At 40.8% G+C, this 26,196-nt stretch overlaps 1 protein-coding gene across 1 annotated transcript in view; it reads right to left on the reverse strand.

Moving 5' to 3' along the window:
- Positions 1-26,196, reverse strand: part of LOC124722245 (zinc finger protein rotund-like) — a 506,603-nt gene that overhangs the window by 225,802 nt on the left and 254,605 nt on the right. The window contains exon 4 of the mRNA XM_047247435.1: positions 2,506-2,580. Within this exon, the coding sequence (XP_047103391.1) occupies positions 2,506-2,580 (75 nt within the window). The remainder of the gene's footprint in view (positions 1-2,505; positions 2,581-26,196) is intronic.

A 26,196-nucleotide genomic window follows, 5' to 3' on the forward strand; every position in this document is an offset into this window, starting at 1 on the left:
GAGCGTAAGTGTACCTCTGTTAGATTTTGCTTGCCTGTCTCTGCTCCTTATACTTCTATTGAGCGTATAAGCTTTAGTAAAAAATTATGGAAGTTTGGAAAGTCTCTCCTACTTACAAGCTACACCGACAAATGAATTCATATTCGCAGTTTATGTTATTACTATGTAAACGAGTTGTCTCACATTCTTGGATGATACAGTTTTTCGCTTTTTAAGCGTATTTGTCATAATGACATTTTAGTAAAAAATTACATAATACGCACATGTGTCTGGAGTCGGTGCACGTCAATAGTTTTCAGAAAAGAACAGCGTAAATTATTAGACACTTGTCTAATACATTTCTACCACAAGTATACGATTATCACGTATTCTTTTACAGCATAGCCTCTTTCATTTCTTTTCTAAAAGTCTTACATGTATGTCTGTCATACAGGAATTATGTGTCAAGCGTGTCTCATAGCCCTTGAAGAGGGCATGTCCGTAACTCTCAAATGCGCTGCAAAACCCCGGAGGAAACAAATTCAGGTTCAGACAGCCAAATGGGAAGGTAATCGAACATCAGTATCGTTGATCAGTGCTCTCAGTTATGGAAAGCTCTTTTGTCCGGAAAGTTTTTGATGCGCAAGTGCTTGTTTTTCACTGTTGGCACGCAGTAGCTAATTAACACTACCAAATTTCTCATCCTCTATCCTGATGATTAACGGTATATCGCCGATCGATAATATGCGGCTTCAAATAATGCGTTACAATAGTTTAAGGATCTGGCTCAGATTTTCCACGATTAAGAGATTTTGAAAAATGGTGGAGCAATCACTCACTTCTTTTTTAATAATTTGGACACACGTCGTCTGCTCACACAGAATGGCCAAAATAAAACTTGTCCGAAAAGTCTGTAATCAGTTACCAGAAACTGACTATGTGGATGCTTTTGATAAGACAGAGCTTCAACACCGCATGCCGCAAATAACTCTGGCACGAGTTCGTGTGGTGATCGTTGAGGAGATGTCAGTCGGAAAAGGCAGTTAAATCTCCTGGCCTTCAAGATCGCCTGATCTCACTCTATGCGTGTAATTTTTGTCTGCGGGAAGAGTTCAAGGATCAGGTGTTCTTAAACAATCCCAACGCACAGCAACAGAACGTAAAAAACGATACACCTGCCATATTTGACGCGGAGCTGTTAGGCGTGTCTCATAGTGTGACTAACCGCTCACAGCGGTCATTTCCAGCATCTTGCGTATAGAGCAGGTCTCCTGTTCACTTACAAACGTAAATTATATATATATATATATATATATATATATATATATATATATATATCGGGCGAATTTTACTTTGGCCAATCTGTATAATTTCAAGAATACTACATGTTGAAGCTTTTTCTTCTCTGCTGAAAATCTATGGCCTGTTCAGCCAGGATGTCACAGAGACTGGGGTAGTTACCGTGAAGCCGATTTCCTTCCCTACGCTTCCACTATCTGTGAACTCGCTTTCGGGAAGACGATGGTTCAAACCCCCTTCTAAACTAAATTAAACTGAACTCTGCCCGAACAGACCATGAAAGCTCAACGGTACCGACCGGCCGCCGTGTCATCCTTAGCCCCTTTGGTTGCGAATATGGTGGAGCATCTGAACAGGGTACCATTCTCCCGGCCATTTGTAAGTTTACGAGACCGGAGCCGTTACTTCACAATCAAGTAGCTCCTCAGTTTGCCTCACAAGGGCTGAGTTCACCCCGCTTGCCAACAGCGCTCGGCAGAACGGACGGTTACCCATCCAATTGCTAGCGCAGCCCGACGGCACTTACCTTCGGTAATCCGACGGGAACCGATGTTAACACCGCGGCAATGCCGTTGGCTCAAACCCCTTCTGGTCACCCAACTTTAGGTTTTAACTGACTTCACTGTTATGTTAAACCCTAATCTTATTCCCTTTTCCAATAACCCCATTTTAGACGGGACGTGAAACCCTAATCTTCCTTCATTTTGGAATGGGACAATATTTTATTGGAACGTTGCTGACCATCAAACCGATTGCCAAGAATTATGGTTAAGTCCAGTTATTTTGAAATCCTTTTTCGCTGATGCAAATGATAATATAAATCGATTTCTCGATTCTAATATGTCAGCTAAAAGGTTTTTCTTTACCTATGGAAAGTTACGGCAAGATCTACGGTAAGGTGTCGTGGCTGACGTGCAGACCTCCACAAGATTTCATATATACCTGTCATGAGCGTTTCGTATCTCTTTGGGCTCGGTTGTGTGTTTGGTACTTCAGCATTTAACAGATCTAGAAACCCTGACATTTTTTTCTACGGAATGTGACTGCTAGAATGGTGGCACTACAGAGACTGCACTTTTAGTCACTGTTATAAGAGAGGGAAACACGCAACTGTGTGTTGCTTGAGCAACGGCGAAATGCTCTTTAGATTGGTAATTCACTAAATAGCACAACGGATCTTTCTCAGGATTACAGTTATTAATGGGTAAGAAGAGATTCGTTACTCACCTCATATCCCTGCTTTGCAACGACCGACTGCCGCGACCACGCGTAATCCAGCTCCTTCCCGTGGGGGCCGCATTGCTGCCAACAAATAACAACCAGTTAGCAAACAAGGCATCAGTATCGCCACCTGGTAATTAACAACAAAGAAGCGGGTGTAAATACAGCTACGGTTAAAGGCCAAACCATCTGCTACGTCTAAAAAGATGCTATATACCTCATGCGTGCATTATGTTTCAGTTTGAAATGTGTTCTAGTAATGTACAATGAGCATAAGAGGGTGATTCCGGTAAATATGTCACACATATTATGAAAAAATACTTGCAGATCGTTTCGATCTACATAATAAGGACAGCAAGAACGATGCGCAAGAGAGTAGAAGTATCTGGTTGACGTAAACTTCATGCAGAATTATGGAACGTATATTGTACTCGCAATGATGACTTTTTTGAAAATCGAACAACTCCTACGTGGGAATAAACAAGGATATCACAAGCACTGACGGTGTGCCACCCAGTTTGTTCTGTTCATTCATGAGATCCAGAGATATTGGAGCTGGGTTGATATTGTATTTTGTGACTTCAACAAACCCTTAGATTAGTTCCACACCGACCCTTAGTAAACAAAGCACGTGCACGGAGGAAATGAGACGAGACTTTGGCGATAGATAGTCTGTCACTGGAATGAGTCACCAATTTAATCTGGGAAACACCGTCCAGAGTGATCTAAGAAGCAACTACTACATAAATCCAGCTGTGGGGAAGGCACATGCCGGAATCAGCTTTATTGTACGTACGCTGAAGAAGTGCATCAGGCGCACCAAAAAGGTGGCTTACGAAACGCTAGTTCGAACAATTCTTGAGCATTATTCGCTGATGTGGGCCCATATCAACTTGATTAATGGAACAGGTACAGAAGATTCAAAGAAGAGCAGCACGATTGGTCACAGGTTTGTATAGTCGGCACGACGGCGTCACAGACATCCTCGAAAAACTACAGTGGGAGAGGTAACAACTAAAGTGTTGTAAATCCCGGAGTGCCTTACTCTACTAATTCCATCAGCCTATGTTACAAGACGAGCCGAGAAACCTGTGACCTCCTACAAAGTAATAAAGACTGCGCTAAAATTAGAGGAATTCTGCTTTCCCGCATACCCCGCGCGAATGGAGTTGGAGGAGGCGAAAATATTATTATACTTATTAAGATGGTTTGCGGGGGTAAGATGTAGATGTTTACTATTGTATAACGTACAAGTTATCTCTAATGGGTAATGTTAGCTGTAATTCCAGACTTTTCGAATGTGATGCAGTTAGCAGTGAGGAAACTCTTTTCAAATAGATTTCGGTAACTCATCAACCTGGTAAAATTAGTTATTAATATTGACAAATGCAAAGATGTATACTTCACCAAGCGTAAAATCTGACATCCTTCGACTACAACATTAATGAGTTACGACTACCCAGTCAAGATTCATAAATATTTCCGAGTACAAATGTGCAGATCTACGAATGGAATGATCATATAGTCTCAGTTATAGGTAAAGGCAATGGCAGGTTTAAATTGATTGATTGAATACCGGGAAACTACAGTTTGTCTGAAAAACAGATCGCATGCGAAATATTTGTACGTTCCATACTAGAAAACTGTTCAAGCATATGGGGTTCTTTTCAGGTCGGTCTAATAGGGAATACCGAGTGTCTACAAAGAAGAGCGCTGCAGTGGTCCTATGACTGTTTTTCGCGAGAGTGTATCAGATACGTTGAAAACGATTAACTGGCAGACAGTGAAGACGTCTGCTATACATATCGAGAGAACATGCGAGGAAAACCTCAAGAACCGGCTTTCAGAACCGAAACTACGAAAATTCATCAACCTAGCTACGTATTTGTACCGCAAAGATCGTGCGGATGCTGTTAGGCAATTAACCCTTTCTGCGTTTGCGATTCAAAATGGCTTTTTTTAGCTTCCTAATGCTTCAATGATACCGTTTGGCATCGCTTCACGTAGTTCCAACAGATCACAGTGGCGTTTGCTTTCGTGACTCGCCCTTTGTTTGAAGTGCAGAACAGAGAAGTGTCGTGAGTTGTGCTACTGAATTTGTGAGTGAAAAATAACTGTTGTGTTTAGTTTTATGCTGTGTGTAGTGAAATTCTTGGTTATGGAACCAACTTTACGTAGTTCCTCAAGGGCAAGGGAAAGAAATACGGTAAGTTTACAATACAGTTATATACGCATTTTTTGAGTAATTATTATGTAATTTCTAATGATGCCATTTGGAATCATTATTTTATTTATTAACCAATAGCTTCAAAAGAACTTTTGCAATGGATATGGCATATATGCAACATGTACAGTAAATATTCATTACAAAAAAATTTTCCCCAATTTTTTATCTAAATGTGACGCACAAAGGGTTAACAGCTCAAACGCAGGCTACAAGCAGTCATTGTTCCCACCCTCCATCCTGGAATGGTAACTTCCGGAAACATGAATGTACGGTACAATAAAAAGTACTACATTTTACAGTTATTTGCTGAATATGGGTGCAGGTGTATAGGGGTGGGATAATTCTCCGTAGTCATTCTACGTCTACATCTACACTCCGCAATCTGAGGGTACTTTGTGTATTCCTGTTCCAGTAGCGTGTCGTTCGCAGGAAACACGATTGCTGGTATACCTCCGTGTGGGGTTGAATCTCTGCAGTTTTATCTTGACAACCTTTCCGCGAGATATGCGTAGGAGGAAGCAATGTATTAGTTGTTTCTTTTAGGAACGTATGCTCTCGGAACTTCATCAGTAGACAATGATGCAGAGCACTTCTCGTGCACTGTTTGCCACAGGAGTTGACTGCGCATCTCCTTGAAGCTTCCGCGCTTACAAAATGAACCTGTAACGAAACGCGCTGCTCTTCTATGGATCTTCTCTATTTCCTCTATCAGTCCTATTTCGTACGGATCCCATACTGACGAGCAGTATTCAAGTGTTGGTCGAACGAGTGTTCTGTAAGCAATATCATACCAATATGCCAATATTGTGCCACGCTGGCCTCAGCTCCATTGTACTATTGTGCAATGGGGCGGTAAAAAAGTCAGTATTGCGCGGCACAGCTGTGGTATTCAACCGCTGCTGGAAACATCAATTGTCCTTCATGCTTTGCTGGCAGCCTCAGTAAATCCACTTGAATTGAATACTGTAGCAGACTTATTGGAGGTTGCTCTATCGATTGGACATAGGAAATTACAGTGTAGAGAAGTTTCATGTATAGTGAGAAGCAAAACGAGGTATTTTACACTGTTTATCTTCCTGACAAAAATAACTGCTGCTCGTATTTTGCAGCTTTTTTAAAATTTCGTTTGCTAAAGACGATGAATAATTATTCTTTTGCTTGACTAGTGACTGAGGAAGAATGACCGCAACTGTTAACAATAAAATTTTTGTCCATTGACATTTTGCATTGCATGAAATGCCTCATCTGTAGTTATTCTTTGTGATGAAGCTACCTCCTATACATCACAATAACAAAATTTAAAACTTCATAAGAAAGACCACTTTACTTGTAGTTGTGAAACTGGGTGTTTTCTATTATCAGCTGGAAAACGCTACTGTCAGACACAGAAAGGCGAATATGCTCTTCTTTAAGAGACTGACAGGAAAATGGGGAACCATCTGCTTCAATCCTTATTCTGCCGTACTCACCAAAAATTTTGCCTTGCGAACATATTCACGCACTTTTAATACAGAACATTTTGAATCATTTTACCCAGACTCTCTTTCTAGTGAAGCCTTCATACACAGTATGAAACTTCCTGGCAGATTAAAACTGTGTGCCCGACCGAGACTCGAACTCGGGACCTTTGCCTTTCGCGGGCAAGTGCTCAGAGCACTTGCCCGCGAAAGGCAAAGGTTCCGAGTTCGAGTCTCGGTCGGGCACACATTTTTAATCTGCCAGGAAATTTCATATCAGCGCACGCTCCGCTGCAGAGTGAAAATTTCATTCTGGAAACATCCCCCAGGCTGTGGCTAAGCCATGTCTCCGCAATATCCTTTCTTTCAGGAGTGCTAGTTCTGCAAGGTTCGCAGGAGAGCTTCTGTAAAGTTTGGAAGGTAGGAGACGAGGTACTGGCAGAAGTAAAGCTGTGAGTACCGGGCGTGAGTCGTGCTTCGGTAGCTCAGACGGCAGAGCACTTGCCCGCGAAAGGCAAAGGTCCCGAGTTCGAGTCTCGGTCGGGCACACAGTTTTAATCTGCCAGGAAGTTTCATATCAGCGCACACTCCGCTGCAGAGTGAAAATTTCATTCTGGCTTCATACACAGTATTTCCCTCTCACTGCCACTTGTCCCATTCTTTGTCTCTCACTGTCTCTTTCTCTCTCACTTACAGTCGGCTGTCTTTCACTTCAGCCACCATTGTCTCCTCTCCACGCATATTCATGGGGATGGTCTGCCCAGAGTTTTGACCTCTAGACTGGGAAATGTGGGAAAGTGAGCAAGTTTTTACGTGCTTAAGTTCGCTGCGGTCGGGGGGAGAGGTCCAGACGTTCCAAGTCCATGTATGATCTCCACTCATCTCTATTTTTCATTTCCACTGCCTCCTCTCTCCTTTGCTCCCACTGCTACTATCTCCATCCATCTACCATCTCTCTTTCTCTTTTACTGCCACTATGATGATCACTTCTCCTTTCTCTTTGGCTCCCACTGCTATTGTCTTCATCCATTTCTCTTCTCTCTTTCTCTTTCACTGTCGCTCTTTCTCTTCCAGTGGCACCGTCTCCCCTTCCTTCCACCGTCACTGTCTATCTGTTACTCTCTTCCACCACAAAAAAGCAAGAATATGTTCGCACTCCAAAAGTTTTGGTGAGGAAGGTAGAATGAGGATTAAGGCAGCTGGTTACCCACTTTTCTGTTGGAATCTTTTAAAAAGGAGCATATTCGTCTTTTTTGTGCTCTGACATGAACATTTTTCCTTATTGCAACAGAGGTGTGCTGTTCATATAAAACGAACTGTGTAGATAAGTTTTCACATTTTGTTTATATACTTCGACATATTTAATTATTTTGACTAACATAAACAACAAATAAGTACTCATAATATAAGGTTAACACAAAATCGCCTCGCATCCAATGAAAGTTCACTTTACACTACTTTACATGAAAATACACAATATTTTTAGGCCATACCTTCCATATACCAAAAATGCGGTATTTGATTTGCAAGTACAAAGAATTTCTGTGTCAAAATAATTTTTTGTAAGGTGCTTACGCTGCCAGGTGGCATCATCGAATAAATTACAGGTCAAGACAGCCTTTATTGGCGTGGAGTGCCCATCATACATGCCTTAGCTCGTCCATCAGTCGATGTACATATAGTAATTCGTACCTGTTAATTCCTTAGTTCTGCTATTGGTTACCATATATCTCTCTTCAAAGTATGTGATGCGTTTCCATGTACTTGCTCAACATGAGAGTCACGTATATGATAGTGAGAAAAAATTTTTGACATTTTTACGTACCCAATAATGTGTGACGCAGTAATGTTGAATGTTATCTTCACAAACTGCTCTGCCTTAGGACTATGGTTCATATTTTAGTGTTATGCTCAGTTTCTTATTTTTGCCATTATTTTCGGGCGTCATTTTGCAATATGGCGTATTTTTATTGAACTGACCAAAATGTTTTTATATGTATTTTACAATATTACAACGGAATTTATATCATGATAACAGTATACATGTTATGTCGTGTACAGTGGTGGCTCCCACACTTCTCGTTGCAAGTCAAGCATTATTTGCTGTCCCTCCCTACATTTTACAATTGTTGACACCTTTTTTATTCTGAATAAGTAGTGTGTATTAGCTCATCCATTTACTTGATATGCGTCATATAATATTGTATACCTGTTTCCGTCGTAATTCTGCTATAGGTTACTATATATCTTTCCTCAAACAATATGATGTGTTACCATGTATTTGCTCAACATTATAAGCATGAATATGATTGTGAGAACATTGTTTTGGAAGCTCTATGTATCCAATTACGTTTGATGTAGTGAATGTTGAGTAACAAACTGCTATTAATTTAGGACTATGAAATTGATTTTTACACATTTTACATTTTAGTGTTATGCTTACTTTATGTGGCCACATAACTCTTTCTGTTTCTTCTCATGTATAGTTATTTCTCTTGATATTGAACCGATCCCATGATTTTTAATGTATTTTATATTATGATACTGTCATACACCGTAAGTCATGAAGTACCTTATGATCCCAATACTGGCTGATACATTTTTTAGCGCAGTAACATTTCGTCACCACCCTTTCAGCATTGCATATTGGTTGTTGGGTCTGGCTTCTGTGTGCCTAGAAACAGTTTTCATACACTGATTACTTACGATATAAGGCAATCGTTATATCTGACACGCCAGCAGTTGATGAAATATTCTATTTCTGTTATCTGTGGAACTTTGGATGTACCTCGTGTATACTTTTGTTAATATGATGTTTAAAATAATGTACTTTGCCCTGTGATAGGCCATGTACTTTATATAATATTTTATTTCCATTTGTATACCCGTAATGTATTCTTTGGTCGATGACTGTTTTTATACATGACATCAACTAAGTCTGGCATGCCAGCAAATATGTAATGTGCGTATGATACATGCAATCTAGAGTCTTAAGGTCTTTGGATGAAAATGAATCTATTACAACAAATTACCAGCTGCTGTCAGTTACCATGTGGTTGTAAGAAATTTGTGCAGTAAAGTTTTGTCTTAATGTGAGGTGTGTAAACTGTTATTTATACATGGCAATGTATGCAGACAACGTAGTGTTTTTCTGTGTTGGTTTTACAGGCACTTGACAGTGACAGGTAGTCGAAATTAACTAATCACACGATTAAAATCACAATACAGCCTACGACGGACCACGTTTACTTTTATGGAACATAATAAAGTTTTATTGATGAAAAAATGACAATTGAAAATGACAACTAAAAACATAGTTTCGTGACCACAGAACCCTTGCGATGGTCTGAGGATCCTTGTCATGTGTTCATAATTTATGTGCATTAAGTGTGGTAACTTTGAACCTCTGGTCTTCGATAATGGATAATAACACTGAACAAAGTTTCAAGGTTCCTGAGAACACCATCTTAAGAACACATGGTATAAATTTCGACGTTTTACCATGAAAAGAAGTTATGGAAGCGGCCATACCCACAATTAGTACTTTTGGTACCCAAAAATCAGGTTTATCTTTGTAAGGGCTACAGGATTTCGAAAATGGGGAAAATGGCTTTCTAAACGAATGTCGAAAGAAAGTACAGTTGAAACTGGAGCCATCTGCTAAGGTTAGTTATTTAGATAAATGTGGCCCAATTTGTGGAAATTGCTAACAACCGTTTTTTGCGTTTTTCTGCATAGGTACAGTAACTTTCTACCTCTTGGTCTCATTAACGAATAATGATACCGAAAAAGTTTCGACATTCCCCGAGAATATCATCTTAAGAACATATGGTAAAAAATTCGACAATTTGTCATGAACAAAAATCATAGAAGAGACTCTTCCGGGAGTTGGCACCTCTCGTATCAAAAAATCACGGTATTTCGGGATTTTCTCAGGAACCGCTGGTGAACAAATGGTGCTTTTATATACCGGCAGTGTCTACCCTAGACCACACCTAATGCAGAAAAACCAACCGATTTGCTCAATTTGCCTGGTCTGGAGGAAGTGTGAAATGTTTAAATTTTGACCCTGTACTGGAGGATAACTACAGTATTCCCGTTGTTCCGATAGGTATAACATAGTCGCTAGGCCAAGGACTATCCAAAACATGTGACCCCTTAGCTCTGTGACTATGAGAAGGCTTTTTGGAATGTATTGGTACCGTGCACCATTGTGCATGAATCGATCTGAATGGCAATATTTTTGAGAGATTTTGTTGCTTGAATGTCAAAGCACTATAGTGTAGCAGTATATAAATAATAGCGTGGTTAAATGTATTTGTACCACAGTTTATGTTGTCTGTAAATATATGAGACAGTAACCAAACGCCGGCCACTGTGGCGGAGCGGTTCTAGGCGCTTCAATCCGAAACCGCGCTGCTGCTACGGTCGCAGGTTCGAATCTTGCCTCGGGAATGGATGTGTGTGAGGTCCTTAGGTTAGTTAGGTTTAAGTAGTTCTAAGTCTAGGGGACTGATGACCTCAGATGTTAAGTCCGATAGTGCTTAGAGCCATTTGAAGTAACCAAACTTCCTCTTCCACAAAACTCATAATATCTGTCATGTGGACCAGTGCTTATTGAGTGGATGACAAAGTAATGGACTTCACAGAATGATTGGATTTAGTTGTCTTACACGTGCATTATAACTGTGCCAGTTCTGGCCCACTCTTCATTGCTGCCAGATTTCTCCCACTTTAACGATGGGTAATAGCACTCTGCATGGAATGGCAGGAAATTCAGAACTTGGTGGGAAATTTAAAAAATGGCTGCAAATTCAAAAGAGCTCAATTGTGCTACAGTGCTTTCCCCCACTCCTGTGATACCACAGTGGAAATAGGGCTCTTATCCTAAATATAAATTGGTGGGAAATTCAAGATGGCGCATTGTCTCTGTTAGTTGAAAACTCAAGAGGTCAGCCCTATTATGTCAGATTTCAAGATGGCTGATGTGGGATACTGGCCCAACCTGCAAAGTTGTCAGGTTTTCCCCAGCCTGTGTCACATCACAGTCGCAGATGGCAATTAAAGATGGCGACTTCGACATACTGGCAAAGCCTGCATGGTTATTGGTCGCTAAAATCCAAGATGGTGGACCCTGTGATACTGGCTCAGCCTGCACAGTTGCCAGCTTTTCCTCAACCTGATGATGTTAGAATTCAGTTTCCTAACTCAAGATGGCGACCTTGGCATATTGGCTGCCAAGTCACCGGATACTGAACCAGGCTGCATGGTTGTCATATCACTTATCCTAAATTTAAGAGGTGGGAATATCGAAAATCATTGATTCTCGCCTGGAGTCACATATCACTTGTCTTAAGTTTAAGTCAGCTTGTGCTATGTTTAAACTACTGGCGCCACTGATGGGGTATGAAAGGAGTGTTTATGTCTTTATTAAAACAAATACCAGTCTGGGGAGTACTATGCCTGTAAAATTCATCATGAAAAATTAATGCATTGTATCGGTAGCAGCTAGTCAATAACCAGCCCAACATTTTCATTCAGTCATGTGAAGATTATATGCACCCACACATACACACCAGTTTTGAGAACGGAATAAACTCGTGAAGAGAGCAGACGAATCATGATGGGAAATATAGATGTGAAAAGAAAGAGATTTTATGACAGCAGTGGTCTGTACCCTTCTTATGCACAGCATTTCAACATGAAAAACTCTGTTATCACCAGAGATAGAGTGCAGCCCCAATCTAATGACTAGACATTGAACAAGTAGACCGCTAGCAGACACACACTACACTACACATATCTAGGACATGACGATATGAGCAAGAGCTGCATCGTGGCCAGAGGCAGGTATCTGATGTGAGAACTGTTCTACTAGATATGTATGTAACCTGTACATAGGCAACTGTTCATTTAAACTTGAGCTACAGTTCTTCTGCGTGCTCCTGTCCGTAGGTAAAGTTAGTTAGTCAGCTAGTTAGTTCCATGTTCCAGGTATCATTTAAATGATTCATTTATTGAAATGATGGGGTACAAGTCAGTTTACAGGATACGTATACATGATTGGTGTCAACATTAATGAATAGATTATTTTGTTAGCCTTTATCATGCAAGTACTCTTAAAAACAAGATTTTTTTTGTATACAAGCTACCAGTGTTTAAATAGAAACTCGCCCATGGAATGGAAGGAGTTGTCTAGAAGAAATGTTTTAGGTTATATTTAAAACTTGCTTTTATACTTGTCAGACATCTGATGTTACTGGGCAGCTGATCAAATATTTTTGTTGCTGGATATTGAACTCCTTTCTGAGCCACTCATAGCTTTAATAATAGGTAGTGAAGGTCAATTTCCCTCTAGTGTTGTAGGTGCAAACCTCACTGTTTTCACTTTCACCTTAAGATATATCTCGACTGCCTTTTTATCATGATTACTGGACATGTAAATAATTCTAATTGTCATTTGCACTTTAATAATCTTAACTTTATATTTTATTCAACAAGTCTGAGATTTTTGACGAAATGGAATACAGTTTTGAGAAATAAATACTAATTTATTTTCTATTTTTTTAACTTGAGACTATGTTGTAGATTATACAAATAAGTACAAATGTGCATATAATTTTCTAGCAATGTCAGATTGAGACGATCCTGATTCATCATACATATTGTATACTGAAGTGCACCACATATCAAAATTAGCAGAAAAGACTTCTTCTGAAATGTAATGATGGGTAAGCTTTGTAAGTGCATGCGATATATATCCAAAAAATCCATACAGATATTCTGTACACCCAAGATGCTCATAAACGACACATGGAGTTTATGAACCTAGGTTCCTGAAAATGAATGCACTGCATGGTATACTCATTGTTATATACTTTCAATATTCTTGGGTAGTCCCCAGCACACATTATATGACAATTCAGTTACACTGCAGGCATTTGAAGATTGAACACTGCAGTTATTTGTGTTGAATTCTTACATAACGGATACTATTCATTGTCTGAAAGCAGTACTGTTATGTCACTAAATAGTGAAGTTTCGAAAATTACTACTACATTGAACTCGTGGTGGTGGTTGTTGGATGTTTAAGGGGGACTAAACAGCGAAGGTCATCAGTCCCCCAAACTCGTGATCTGAGAACAAGCCTAAAGTGATGTGTTTACTGTTACTTGCATTCAGCTTGTATGCTGCCAAGAATAAAACCACTTTCATAGTTGCTTCTTATGATGGTAGCAGCTCGGAGAGTGGTGCAGACAGTGGTGATAGTGGAAACCCAAAGTCTGGAAATAATTCTACAATGCTGGCTTGATTACTACTCTGAAGTATCAGGTGCACTGTGCAGTGCTGGTGGCTTGATTGTCGGTGCATATGCTTGATATATTAGAAACTTGAAGTCTGGAAACAGTTCTGTATCGTGCTCCCATATATCAGGCACTGTATCACGGAGTCTGGCTGCATGCTGACGTGATTTCTGCTGCTGCTCAGCTGCATCAGCCACTGCATCATCTATGTAAGGGGTTGCTATGCTGAGGGAGAATTAAATGAAAACTTTGAAAATATGTACACATACACACAATGAATAATAATAATAAAGATTGAGAGAAAACACGGTTTAATACTTATAATCCACTGTATAAGTTAGTTTTTTTCTGTCTGGAGGTGGCAGATCTCTGATGATGCTTCATGATGATCAGCTTTTCACTAGGGTGTACTGAATATGTCTGCCAAGCTCGACTGATTAGTGGATACTGAGAATGAGCGGTGTGAAGGTAGAGTGCAGCTCTACAGAAATTGGAACAAGTATTTTGGAGTAGCAATGTTGCAGTCTGCACTCATATCCCCAGGTCAACAATCTTGTATCGCCATCTTGGATCCTGATGTCATTGATAACTTCATGGATTATCATCCCAGATCGCCACCTTGAATTCTAAACTTAGAACTATGCAGACTGTGCCTATACCTTCAGGATCTCTTCTTTGGATTGTTCGCTATGCCGAATGCTTCAGTTTTGGAGCACTTTGTTACAGCTTTTGCTGTGACATTTAAATGTATGGGGTGAGGTGCTATGTAGCCCCCACTATGCAGCATTCGAATTGTTCAATTTCCCACCACGTTTCCACTTCATATGCAATGTTCGAAGTCCAAACTTTGTTCAATATATTTCGGAGTAGCCTTAGAACTCCTCACCAACTTGAATAAATCATAGTTCGGAGATTGTCGGAAATATCTCGCTACAGTTGAACATTCTTCAGTGTCCCATATCTTAGCAGACTTGTAGAATATCTCCAACACTGAATCCCCCCTAATCCATCAATTGATTATGAACATTTTTCACATGTCGCTCACATCTTCAGATTCTTCAACTACCCCCACTTATGAATCCGCTGGAAATGTTAGACTTTGTACGTATAATTTAAAAGGCAATTTATGAGAGAAATCGCCATAAAATCATTTAAAAATGCAGCGCTAACATGGATATTAGATTGCTTTATGTTTATAGGAAAGGTAATTGGAACTTACCGTTGTGTCTACATCGATATGAAATTGCCATCACACCAAGGCTTTCCTAAACCGAAAATCAATGTTAGTTAAAGAAGAATACTGTCAAAAAGTTTGTGGTCGTTACGATACAGCTAGTTGAGAATCTATGGTATTACCCTACTAGTATAGCTAGTGGGAACCTAGATCAATCTTTCGTACGAATCTACTGCTACTGCCTTACTGAATTCGCCATGACCTACTGTTTGAATCCATGTAATGAATGTACTACTACAACAACAACCACTACTACTCTACCAACTGAGCCACACAGACCAAACGTCGTTAACAGCTACTATAACATATTTTCGTGTACAAAAAGTCTTATGACTGACTGTGGTCTAAGCCTCAGTTGTGCCAGAGTGGTTTAAAGTCTACTCACGTTGATATTTTAGGGATCAAATTCGTCTGATCTGAATGCATCTGGGATTCTATTGGACGTTAGCGCTACAACAGCAATTTACAGGAGTTTATGTAAACATACAACGTCAGATACATCCAGAAGAAACGGGTGTAGAACTGATTCATCTGCATGCTGGATCTGCCAACAACCGTAAGCCTGTGTGTGGAATGTAAGGTAAGTCATGGCAGCAGACCTCTCTATAATGAACATCTACAACCTTGGCCAGCAAAGACTTGCAATGCAAGTGTGTTGTAGAAAGAATCAACCTGCATTCATTAGAAATGATTTAGAAATCCTAAGGAAGAATGTGAAATATATATCTGACAATTAACTCACAGCATATCTTCTGCGACAGTTTCAAATGGTTGTACTGTGCTACCATCTGTCTACGATTGCAAACCTCTGACACTTGTCGTCGTTCATCTAGTATGTAGCAACACTTCACTTTCATCAATCGAAAGGGATACTCTTCCATGTCTAGAACTATTTGCAGTGCTGCTGAGACAAGACTTTCAAACTACCTGTGTCAAGCTAGAAACTGTGATCGTAGATGCTGCTCATCTGCACTGATATAAAAATCCTGTGGATTTGATGTCAATGTCTGTCGTTCATGTATATTGAGATGTGTGTCATTCAGATTCCAGTGTTATGAGATGTATTCCGTCTGTGGTATAAAGGCTGAATCATGCAATGTTGGTTTGAGGTTGAATAGGCTTCAATGTAATGGTAGTCTAATATATGCAGGACACTTCAGGTTTCTGTTATGTAAGCTGTGTGCTATTCGGTCGAGGGTGTTGCAGTTATGTAAAGATGAATTACAGGGAATGCCCTACTGTGAAATGCTGTATCAAACTTCTAGAGGAATTTTCTCCACCACATTTAGGATACTTGTAAGCAATTTGGAAATAAACTGAATCATTCAGTTTCATAGCTGTAGTGACTCTGAATAAGTGACAGGAACTGGTAAGATTCTACCAGCACCATGCAGAATTTTCTCTAACCACGTCCTTGACGATTATTGTGTGGCAGAGATTGGGTGAGCTTCTGTTCAGTTCTGTTCGTGACATTAGTAAAATATCGGCAGAATACTGTTATTTCAAACCTCAAACACTGCTGCCTTGCACGTATCTATTCCTTACAAGGAGATAATAGTCTTTTAAGTAAAACCGATAACGAACTGTGACAAATGACACAACCACAAGTATTAGGTAAAACCAAAGACTTATTTGAAAAATGTGAACACTGTGTACAATATTATTCTCCAGATATCCAGAGTCGAAACATATATCACCAACTAAATACAGAAACATAATGTACTTGAGAGTTGAAGTGCAGCTAAATATTCCAAACTACTGCCTTAAGTACGTTGTTCTTCAACACTCCTCCGTATATGGTTTCTCAACCCTTTTTCTGTTTGGCAATGGCGATACAGGCAGATGAAATTGTGTCATTAGACCGTGTAAAACACGTGAAACTATTATTATTTCACAAGTACAGGGAAATTGTTCATTGACTACAAACAGTACAACTCTTACAGCAAAGTATTATACATTACAGTGTGGTTTCTAGGTTTTGTGTGTGAAATTCGAGACATATCACTACTGTCAGCAACGTTCTTGTCTTTTGTAGCACCGAATCAGCACTGTAATATGTATAGTGACACACTCTTAAGCAGTCACTCCCATTTTTTTTAGAACGAGCAGTAAATCTCGTATATTTTCGGGTTATTGTACAAATGATGAAGTACTCTGCGTGATGATCTTAACCATCAAGTAGCGATACTTTAGTGAGGAGAGAACGAGTGTATACTTCCATATAAGTCCTGATTTCTCATGTCTTCAGGCGTTCAAGGCTGTAAATCGCTCTGCAGTCTGCTGCAAGTGTAAGTTCCCTAACCTTTTTCAATAACTGCTCACGAAAAGAATGCCTCTGCCCTTCCAAATTGTTCTGACGTATTCCGAAACTGCAAATGACTGGAAAACGGCTCTTCTCATAAACACAGCGACTGCGAGGTAGGGCTGTTGACTAGCTGGACAACCACAGCGCCGACAGAAAGTTACCGGTCGAGAGTGCAATGCAGGTGCACTTCAGGCGTACCTCACATTGGCTACCTGCCTCCAGCTGGGTAGTGACTTTCACTCACTTTCAAGTCTCGGGTATACTGTGTGCTAATGGTGTAGCTGATCAGCATCTAGTCGCTAGATGGGGTTGCACCCTATCACTGGTGATATGAGGGGTTTTCCTTTGAAATGCTGGACATAAGAAAGGGTATGGGCCACTGCTGTCGTAAAATCTCATTCTTTTCCAGTCATTTATATTTCCTGTTTCGTGATTATCATGATTCGTCTCTTCTCTTCACATGGATGTATTTGATTCTCGGAAGTGGTGTGTATATGTAGATGTATGTGATGTTCACATGGCTGAATGTGTATGCCCCCCTCCCCCCCCCCACCCCACCCCCCACCCATTTGCATTTGTACTCTATAGTGTAGTGTTTTCCGAGAGAGTTCAGTGCTGTGTGTCCCCATTTTTAAGTGATGCGAACAGAAACCAGACTGTCACTGTGTTTCTTATTTGTGCGTGTCTAATTACTATGTGTTTTAATCAGCATCACCCACCCTTTGATTTTATATTTTCTTCGCAACTTTTCACCATGTTCGATTTCAGCAGTCAGTTTTATAACCTGTTTTTGTTGTTATATCTCCTCATTATGTTTTTTAACTTTATCTGTAGGCTGCAGAGCGTCGTATTACGCTGCTGCCAGCCCGCCTCCCCCTCTGGAGGGGAATCGAAATACAATAAAGAAAAAAAAAAGTGAAGTCTGCCCCCCCCCCCCCCCCCCCGCCTCCGCCACCATTTGCCGTCGTGTCTCCTCTGCGGTGCAGTTTTAAGTGGGTGTTCAGTGTTGTGCGTCCCCTTTCAGTGTTGCGAACAGACACCATACTGCCGCTGGGTGTGTTTTTTAACTCTTGCGAACAGAAACCAGACTGTCGCCGTGTTTTTTAATTGTGACTGTCTAATTACTATGTGTTGTAATCAGCATCACCAACCTCTTTTTTTATTTTCACTTCGCAAATTTTCGCCATGTTCCAGTTTTAACCAGTGATCGTTTTGTCGCGTGTTCTTATTGTTTTGTTATCTCCTTGTTATGCTTTTAACATTTTATCTGTAGGCTGCAGAGCGGCATATTACGCTGCCAGCCAGCCCCCCCCCCCCCCCTCCTCAGGGGAATGGAAATTCAATAAAGAAAAAAAGAATGTGTATGTATTCTACAGTGACGTCAAGTGCTGTGCTTTTAATCGTGTGCTGGACTCGTGTATAGTGTTACTGTCCGTGATTGTTCTGTGCTACGCCGCCCATCGCAACTTTTATGCTCAGACCGTACTTCGCCTTGTGTTCTTTTATTCGTCACACTTTTTTTTTAGATTTTCATCTCCATTTTTACAGCCACCCCCTTTTTACGCTATCTTCCATTATGTTTCCTCTTTTATATGTATGTTTCGCCATGTTTCCTTCTTTATGTTGTTTCAAATGTCTCCCTTTTCCGTTCTGTCTCTTGGCTGAAGAGCGGCGCCTATGCTGATGCCAGAAAAAAAAAAGAATGTGTATGGGGGAGGGGGGGGGGGGGTGACGAGCTGCCACTCATACAACACACTGATTGTTTGTGGTAAATTTTACAAGCATATACCAGAACATATTTGCATCTTGTTCGGAGTCAATGCACAAGTATTCCTCCAGGACAACGGATGTGCATCTCCCGATTGCTGAAATTCCCTGCGGCGTGTATGTTAGAATTTTAAATTTTCTCCAGCAATTTAATTGTTTAAACTTAGCACAAGTGGACTTGAACTGAGAACAAGCAGTATGTGATGTCAGGGGAAAGTCACTGATTTTTGAATTTCCCACCGTCTTAAACTTAGGATAAGTGATGTGCCCACCGTGTAGCCTTGGCCAGTATCCCAGGATCAACCATCTTGGATCGCTGTCTTGAATTTTGGCATCATAGGGCTGGGCAAGTGTTCCAAGTCAGTCGCCTTGGAGCGCTATCTTGAATTCTGATGTCATAGAAGTGGGCCAGTACACAAGTCCAGCCAAATTGACATTATATGGCTGCCATCTTGGATTTCAACTTACAGGAGAATGTGCCTTCTTGCATTTCACACCAGTTTATGCTTAGGACAACAGCCCTACTTGCTCTGTGACATCACAGAAGTGTGCAAAAGCCCTGTAGCACAATTAGATTATTATGAATAGCCAGCCATATTTAAATTTCCTTCGATTTTTTGAATTTCCTCCGTGATGTGGAGTTCTGTCTGATATACAGTGTAGGAGAGATAAAGACAATGTTCTGACGAAAGTTTTCACTTAAACATTTCCTGACTAGGAATACCGGAAAAATAGCCGAAGATCTTTTCTTATGGCTGGAAAAATAGCAGAGAATTTTTCCAACTGCTTCGTCGTAGGCAAGGGTGATTCCTTCAACGATTTTAAACCCCGTTTGAATGGGATACGTCAGCCACATCATTGTTAACAGCCACCTGAAATGATCAGTGTAGTAGCTGCTGTGGGACATTGTAAAAAGTTCCGTGTTATTATTAAACATTTTCATTTGGATGGTTGAATAGCTGGACAGATCAAAACTGAGTTGGATGAAGGTCACCAGGTCTCTGAACCAAAACTGAAAGCCATTTACTTTTGGATTAATAAGTTAGAACGTGGAACTAGATGGACTGAAGATAAAGCGTGCTTCATCCTGTCACTCGTGGCCACCTGAACTGAAATCGTTGAAACAAACTCCATGACTGTAATGAAAGACCACCGAGTCGCGGGCAGCAAGCCTTTTCATTTGTCGACACTTCATCCTTCTGTTCAATTACTTGTTCTGTTACACTCCTTTGCAAAGCTGAGTGGACTCCTTCTCAGATCTTTCCACCCTACAAAAACCTGAGATGGTTACCGGAAATCGATCTCGGAACCTCAGCATGATTAGCCAGCAATGCCGTTTGGCATACTTAGCACGCGGCCAAGAGCCCCAAGAAGTTGAGAGTGTTGGAATCTCAGCTGGACGAAATACTGGAAATCAGAAAGCTGCATGCGCGACGTGTGCCGCGGTACCGACTGTTGACTATAAACGCATTTGGAAGAATGTTTTACTATAGGATATTTTAGCTGATTCCTGACTCGATGAAACGCAGGCCAAAACAATGGACAAAGGCCATTGAGAACTGCGGCGAAGAAGTTACGTACTGCTCATCGGCTAATGAAGTAATGGTCACTTTTATTTTTGTATTCCCGGGATATAATCATCGTACATTACTTGGAAAGATCGAAATCATACCCACAACTTACTATGCTTTATTTCTGTATAGTCTGAAATATAAGATGAGCGAAATCGACCGAAATTGTCAGGCAAGAAGGTATTTTGATTACCGCAATAATGCATCGTTCAAATACTGTAGTAATCGCAGTAGTAAAAATGCGTGAAATGTTCTTCGAATTAGTTACTCATTAGGCGTATTCCATTGCTTTAGCTCCAAGTGACATTTTCTCATTACTCAACTTGAAATTTGGTTTGCGCAGAAGAACCTTTTATATTTCATGAGGAAGTAGTCGTTGGCGCCAATATTTTGCAATTTCATAAACTCTATTCTCTGACAGAATTAAAGAATCTGCAGCGCACTGGGCAACAGGAATAGTCACGGATGGAGACAGTGTTGAAAAACAAAATGAATTTTTTTTTCTAAACTGATATTTTATTTTCAGTGCGTTTATCAAACGACCCTCGTACTACGCACATGGACACTCGGAATATATCCGAGAATAAGTGAAGAAACTCGCTATGAGTTAAACAACTCTCACGAGTCTGAATATAACACCGAGAAAAGTTGCTACAACGCGATTTCTTTACTCAGAAAGTTCTTTTGAAGCCATATCGATACGAAAGTTGCTAATATTCTCCTCGGATGCTATTAAATTTACTTAATCCTGTTTTAAATGAAGCTATAAAGGAGTTTAACTAACAATATTTACAGGCAATTGAAAGAAGCCTATCAACATTTTTAAGAAACCCTTACAAAGATAGATTAACAGAAACCGAAGTAGATGAAGCGATATTCTGATATTCTTCTCTACAATAAGACGAGAGAGCGTCAGTCGTTAAACGCAGCGCGACGTATAAGGAAACATTACACAAACTGCTACTGTGCCTCATACTCCATTACAATGGAAGCGTACAGTCACGAGCGTAAAGGCTGCCAGCCAACGTAGGAGAGCCACGAGTCGTTTCTTATGGACGTGTAGTCCCGTATTTTGTTTGGAGCGCCTGCCCACGCACGCACTGTCTGCTGCAGTAGGCTGGGTCAGGGTTCTAACTTGGGTGGGGAGCCAGACGAGGGAGGAAAATCAATAAGGCGAGAGGACGCAACGCGCAGGCGCACCCCGATACTGGGTCAAACAGCGCCAAGGTCGCCCGCTTGCTCTGAAAAAAGCGACTGCCACGTAGAGCAGCGAGGAAAAAGTCATTTTCTCTGTAGCATTTACGTTAGTAACAGGCTGCACTATCGGCTCGGAATGTTAAAGGAACGAACTTCAGGAGTAACTTGGCTTCTTAGCTCAAGACTTACGCACGTATTTGATTGTCCATCCCCGATCTGAAGTGACAGTCTGATCACCATTAGTTCGTGTGTTTCCATATTGTAATCGGGTGAGAGCAGACCACTCATTTTCCTTGGACACCTGCTTTCGGAAGCTGAGCCGCCGGTTATCGAACAATGAACGACTCTTTTTCTTTTATACAAGTATTAGTCGTGAGTGTGGGCATGCTATCGCCTGGTGATTTTTTGCTGCTTCAGAGTTTACAACTTGTATGAGTTTTTTCTCGCTGAGCGCGCCAGATTTCACAAAAATTATGCGTTCACTATTCTTATGAATCCTAATACAAAAGGAACTTTATTTTTACCTTTGGGAACCACTCAAATCTTGTGCTCACTCTTGCACACAGGAGCTTAACTTTTATGTGTATATAAGATGAAGGAAGCAATGGACGTGTAATGTAGGCTCGTGTTAGTTGAATATTTCCCTAAAAGCACGTGGCGTGCAGCAACCCCCCTCACCCTGAAGATGGCAGCGATTCCACGTGGCATACAAGGCGGGAAGCATGAGGGGAGCCACGCTGGTCTACAGGCACGTCTGCTCTGCGACCGTTCACAACTCTGGTACATTGGTCGGAGCAGACTCCAGAGCACTTCTCGACTACATCTGTCATGTGCGCGATTTCGTTATCCGTTACCAGTCTCCGTACGAGGATACTACTACCAGCATGACATGTACCATTTGTTTGTCACCTTGTGCACTCTGTCAGTGGTGTGTAGCAAGATATGTTCCGCTAATCTGCGTGGGCGACATTTTCGCTTATTCAGGTGCCCAACAGGGGTGTTCCCAGACTCGTGCTAACCTGTCTTCACCTTGGCGTGTCGTTAACAGTAAGACTCGTGTGGAATTACGCCTCATGTATCCAGTAGTAAAGAGATAGTGCTACATCTTTGTGGTTAATAATAGTTGCTGCTATTTTTTGTCAGTGTATTAATTTATGACTCATAAGTTATCTGCTGCGCCATAAGCTAATAGCTAGTGACCTCCATCATCACTGTGTTACTGACGACGGTAATTGGCTCTGCTGGTGCCAATTTAACTTGGATTGAGTGGCTCACTACAGACTCTTCACATGGTGCCTGAACGACTTCTGAGATAGTCTGGCATGTGAGTTCGCGCACCTTGTCCATTTCATACACAACTGTCACTCAAATAGCTCTTAAAAGATCTAACGACCTTTGTTTTACGCAACACGACGAAGTACGGCATTAACCAATGTGACCCAACAAAGTCTATGTACTATTGTAGATAAAACAGTTCCAGATTCCCAGACTCCTTTATGACTGTGTTGTAGTGTCCTCAGAGTACCTACATATTTATATTGCTTTTGTGATAGTGATTCGCCGTTAATGATATTAAATGTATTATGAGCTGCCACGGGAGAACGACAAATTAGTGCCATGTTTGAGTGTACTAGTCCGTCTGTATCTTGAAAGAGAAGGATTGTCTCTAACTGCCTCAACGTCGACTTCTTTTTTTTCTGAAAAGAAAAAGTAAGACGATAGACAGAAGAGACGGTTACAAAAGAGAGTACTTAAGATGAACTAGGAAAGAAAAACGCGACGGGTGCTAACAGCTCATTAATATTCCGTCAAAACGTAAGTTGTTCATTAAACAAAAGTTGAGAACTGTGTCAGAAGCTTCCTAAAATAAAAGAACACAACATTTTGCCGATCACGATTATTTGCTACATTCTCTATTTTGTATAAGAATAAAACGAAGAGATAATTTTTTTTGTTTCCAAATCGAATAAAAAATCTGCATTGGTGCCATAAGTCTGTTGTTTACCATGTCTCCCGTGGGAGTATTCTCGATAACGACGGTGACTTACTCTTAATTTTATACACCTTATTAGCTTCTTTCAGATATCAGCGAACGATAAACAACAGCTGGACTTCGATCCACTTCTCGTGACCCTCAAATAAGGCGAAAACTCTAGATATTATTTTTCTTACAATCAACTTACAATTCAATTATGATTCTCCGCAAGATTCTTCGTTCCTCGCACATCCTTATCAGCTTGGTGCCGTTCTCGGAAAAGTAAAATCACTGTACCCCCCCTCCCCTCCCTCGCACGTTTATTTTGTATTTGAGTTATATAGTCAGTATAGTTGTCTCTGTGTTTTAGAGCTTTATTGGGACATTACAGGTCTATATTAGTTATTTAGAACAGCTGTATTGTTGTGTTTCTCAATTTGACAACATAATTTTGACCAAGGAGGACTGCTAAGCTGGTTGATAGTGGTAGATTGAATCGGCTTAATTATATCTGATTAACAACTGTAAAATCGTTATTTGGTGGTATCTACGCGCCTTTTAAGCAAAGGAAAAATGATTTACATCCCATATATGACGGTAGTATCTGTTCCCGATAGAACAGTTATCGTGGATGACCATGCAGCTTTGCTAGAAATGAAATGATAATTAAATGGACACCCTAGCTGCAAACAGGCGTTGATGTACTTCATTGAGGAGATGTTGAAAATGTGTGTCCCGACTGGGACTCGAACCTGGGATCTCCCGCTTACATGGCAGACGCTCTATCCATCTGAGCCACCGCGGGCACAGAGGATAGTGCGTCTGCAGGGACTTATCCCTTGCACGCTCCCCGTGAGATCCACATTCCCAACATGTCCACACCACTACATTCGTAGTGCGCCTAATAGATGTTTGCCCATCATACTCATTACTCGTGGCAGATTAATCTACCAAGTTCCGTACGAGTTCGGGCATAGCGTGTGCGTTCGCACAAGAAGGTCAATGGCCGGGAAGCCATATTTTAACTATATATGACGGTAGTATCTGTTCCTGATAGAACAGTTACCGTGGGGAATGTGGATCTCACGGGGAGCGTGCAAGGGATAAGTCCCTGCAGACACACTATCCTCTGTGGTCGCGGTGGCTGAGATGGATAGAGCGTCTGCCATGTAAGCAGGAGATCCCGGGTTCGAGTCCCGGTCGGGGCACACATTTTCAACATGTCCCCAATGAAGTACATCAACGCCTGTTTGCAGCTAGGGTGTCCATTTAATTATCATGTCATTTACATCCCATATTGCGTCAACCTTTACACTCCTCATTAACTTGCTTGATAATAACGAATCTAGCGACTGTTAAAAAGTAAACAGCATTTTATGTTAGGCTCAATCTAAATTCTTATATTCGTAGTATGAAGACCGCTCTCCCTTTTGTGTGAATACATCTTCTGCCTCTACTAAAACTGCACTGAAAATTTTGCGAAATATTATATACATTACGGAAGACTCATATGCAGCTAAAGAAACTAGCTGATTTGGTGAAAGGATGAGCCAGTGTTTTTCTAGGTTTTATTGATTTATTTTCTGCTCCTCATCCTCACCCATAGTAATAGTCGCAGAGTCCTTCGACCATTATAGCGTGATAAATAAACATGAGGAAATGTGTGAGCTGTCTGATCAAGGAAACCATGGCCAATATTTTCCGCCCTACTTGCTAACTGAGCATGTACTACGTTTGTGAAGACATCGCTACTGAAGAGCCACTGCACGACATTCACTTCCGTTTTCTCATAAAACGTCTCGTTCCAGTCATAAATATTACACGGCATGCCTGTTTTCTGAGTGTCCTGGTGTAAGCACTCAACGCTGGAACAAGTTTTCTTATATTAGAAGAATATTGTGTACGAGATCAGTCAAATTTATGGTTTGACTAGCACATATTCAGCTCACAGGCGTTCGTTGTAGTTCGGATTTCTTTTAAACCTAATAAGATAGTGCCTCCCCCCTCCCCCCACCACACACACACACACACACACACACACACACACACACACACAAATGTTTTGGCTTGCTGGAGACAATTTCAAAGGACTTCTGCAAGGGAAGTGTGGAGATTTACCTATACTTTTTTGTTCCATGTATAAAAGTCGAACCCCTCCTTCTGTAGACTCTCAAATACACACCTCCCATGGATTTATTTATACTTACCTTGTAGTCCTTCGTTTGGACATGGTTGCAGATCTACGGCTTCATATAATGTTTGAAGTGAATTTAAATTGTAGAAACAAAAAAAAAAGTTCGTAATGTTTGTTTATCACCGTTCACCACAAAACAGATGTTGTTGTTGCTGTTGTTGTTGTGGTCTTCAGTCCTGAGACTGGTAAACAGAGATATATTACTCAATTCTGCCTCGGCAGTCAGTGTTGCCACCATAATATTTAATAGAATCGAATCTTAAGAATCATTATGCCTGTAACTGGCCTAACTAACAATACACTCTCCAGAACTGCCCACCTCATGGTGAGCCGGCTTCTTTTATTATGGTGGCCTGTGATGTAATTCCCATAGAGTCAAACAAGCCCTACTTCAGAATTACAAAGCGTATTATCGATCAAATATACTCGTACAGTTCCACATTTTGCAATGAATATCAGTGTTCAG

The sequence above is a fragment of the Schistocerca piceifrons genome, chromosome X (assembly GCF_021461385.2).
Source record: "Schistocerca piceifrons isolate TAMUIC-IGC-003096 chromosome X, iqSchPice1.1, whole genome shotgun sequence".
Classification (NCBI taxonomy): Eukaryota; Metazoa; Arthropoda; class Insecta; order Orthoptera; family Acrididae; genus Schistocerca; species Schistocerca piceifrons.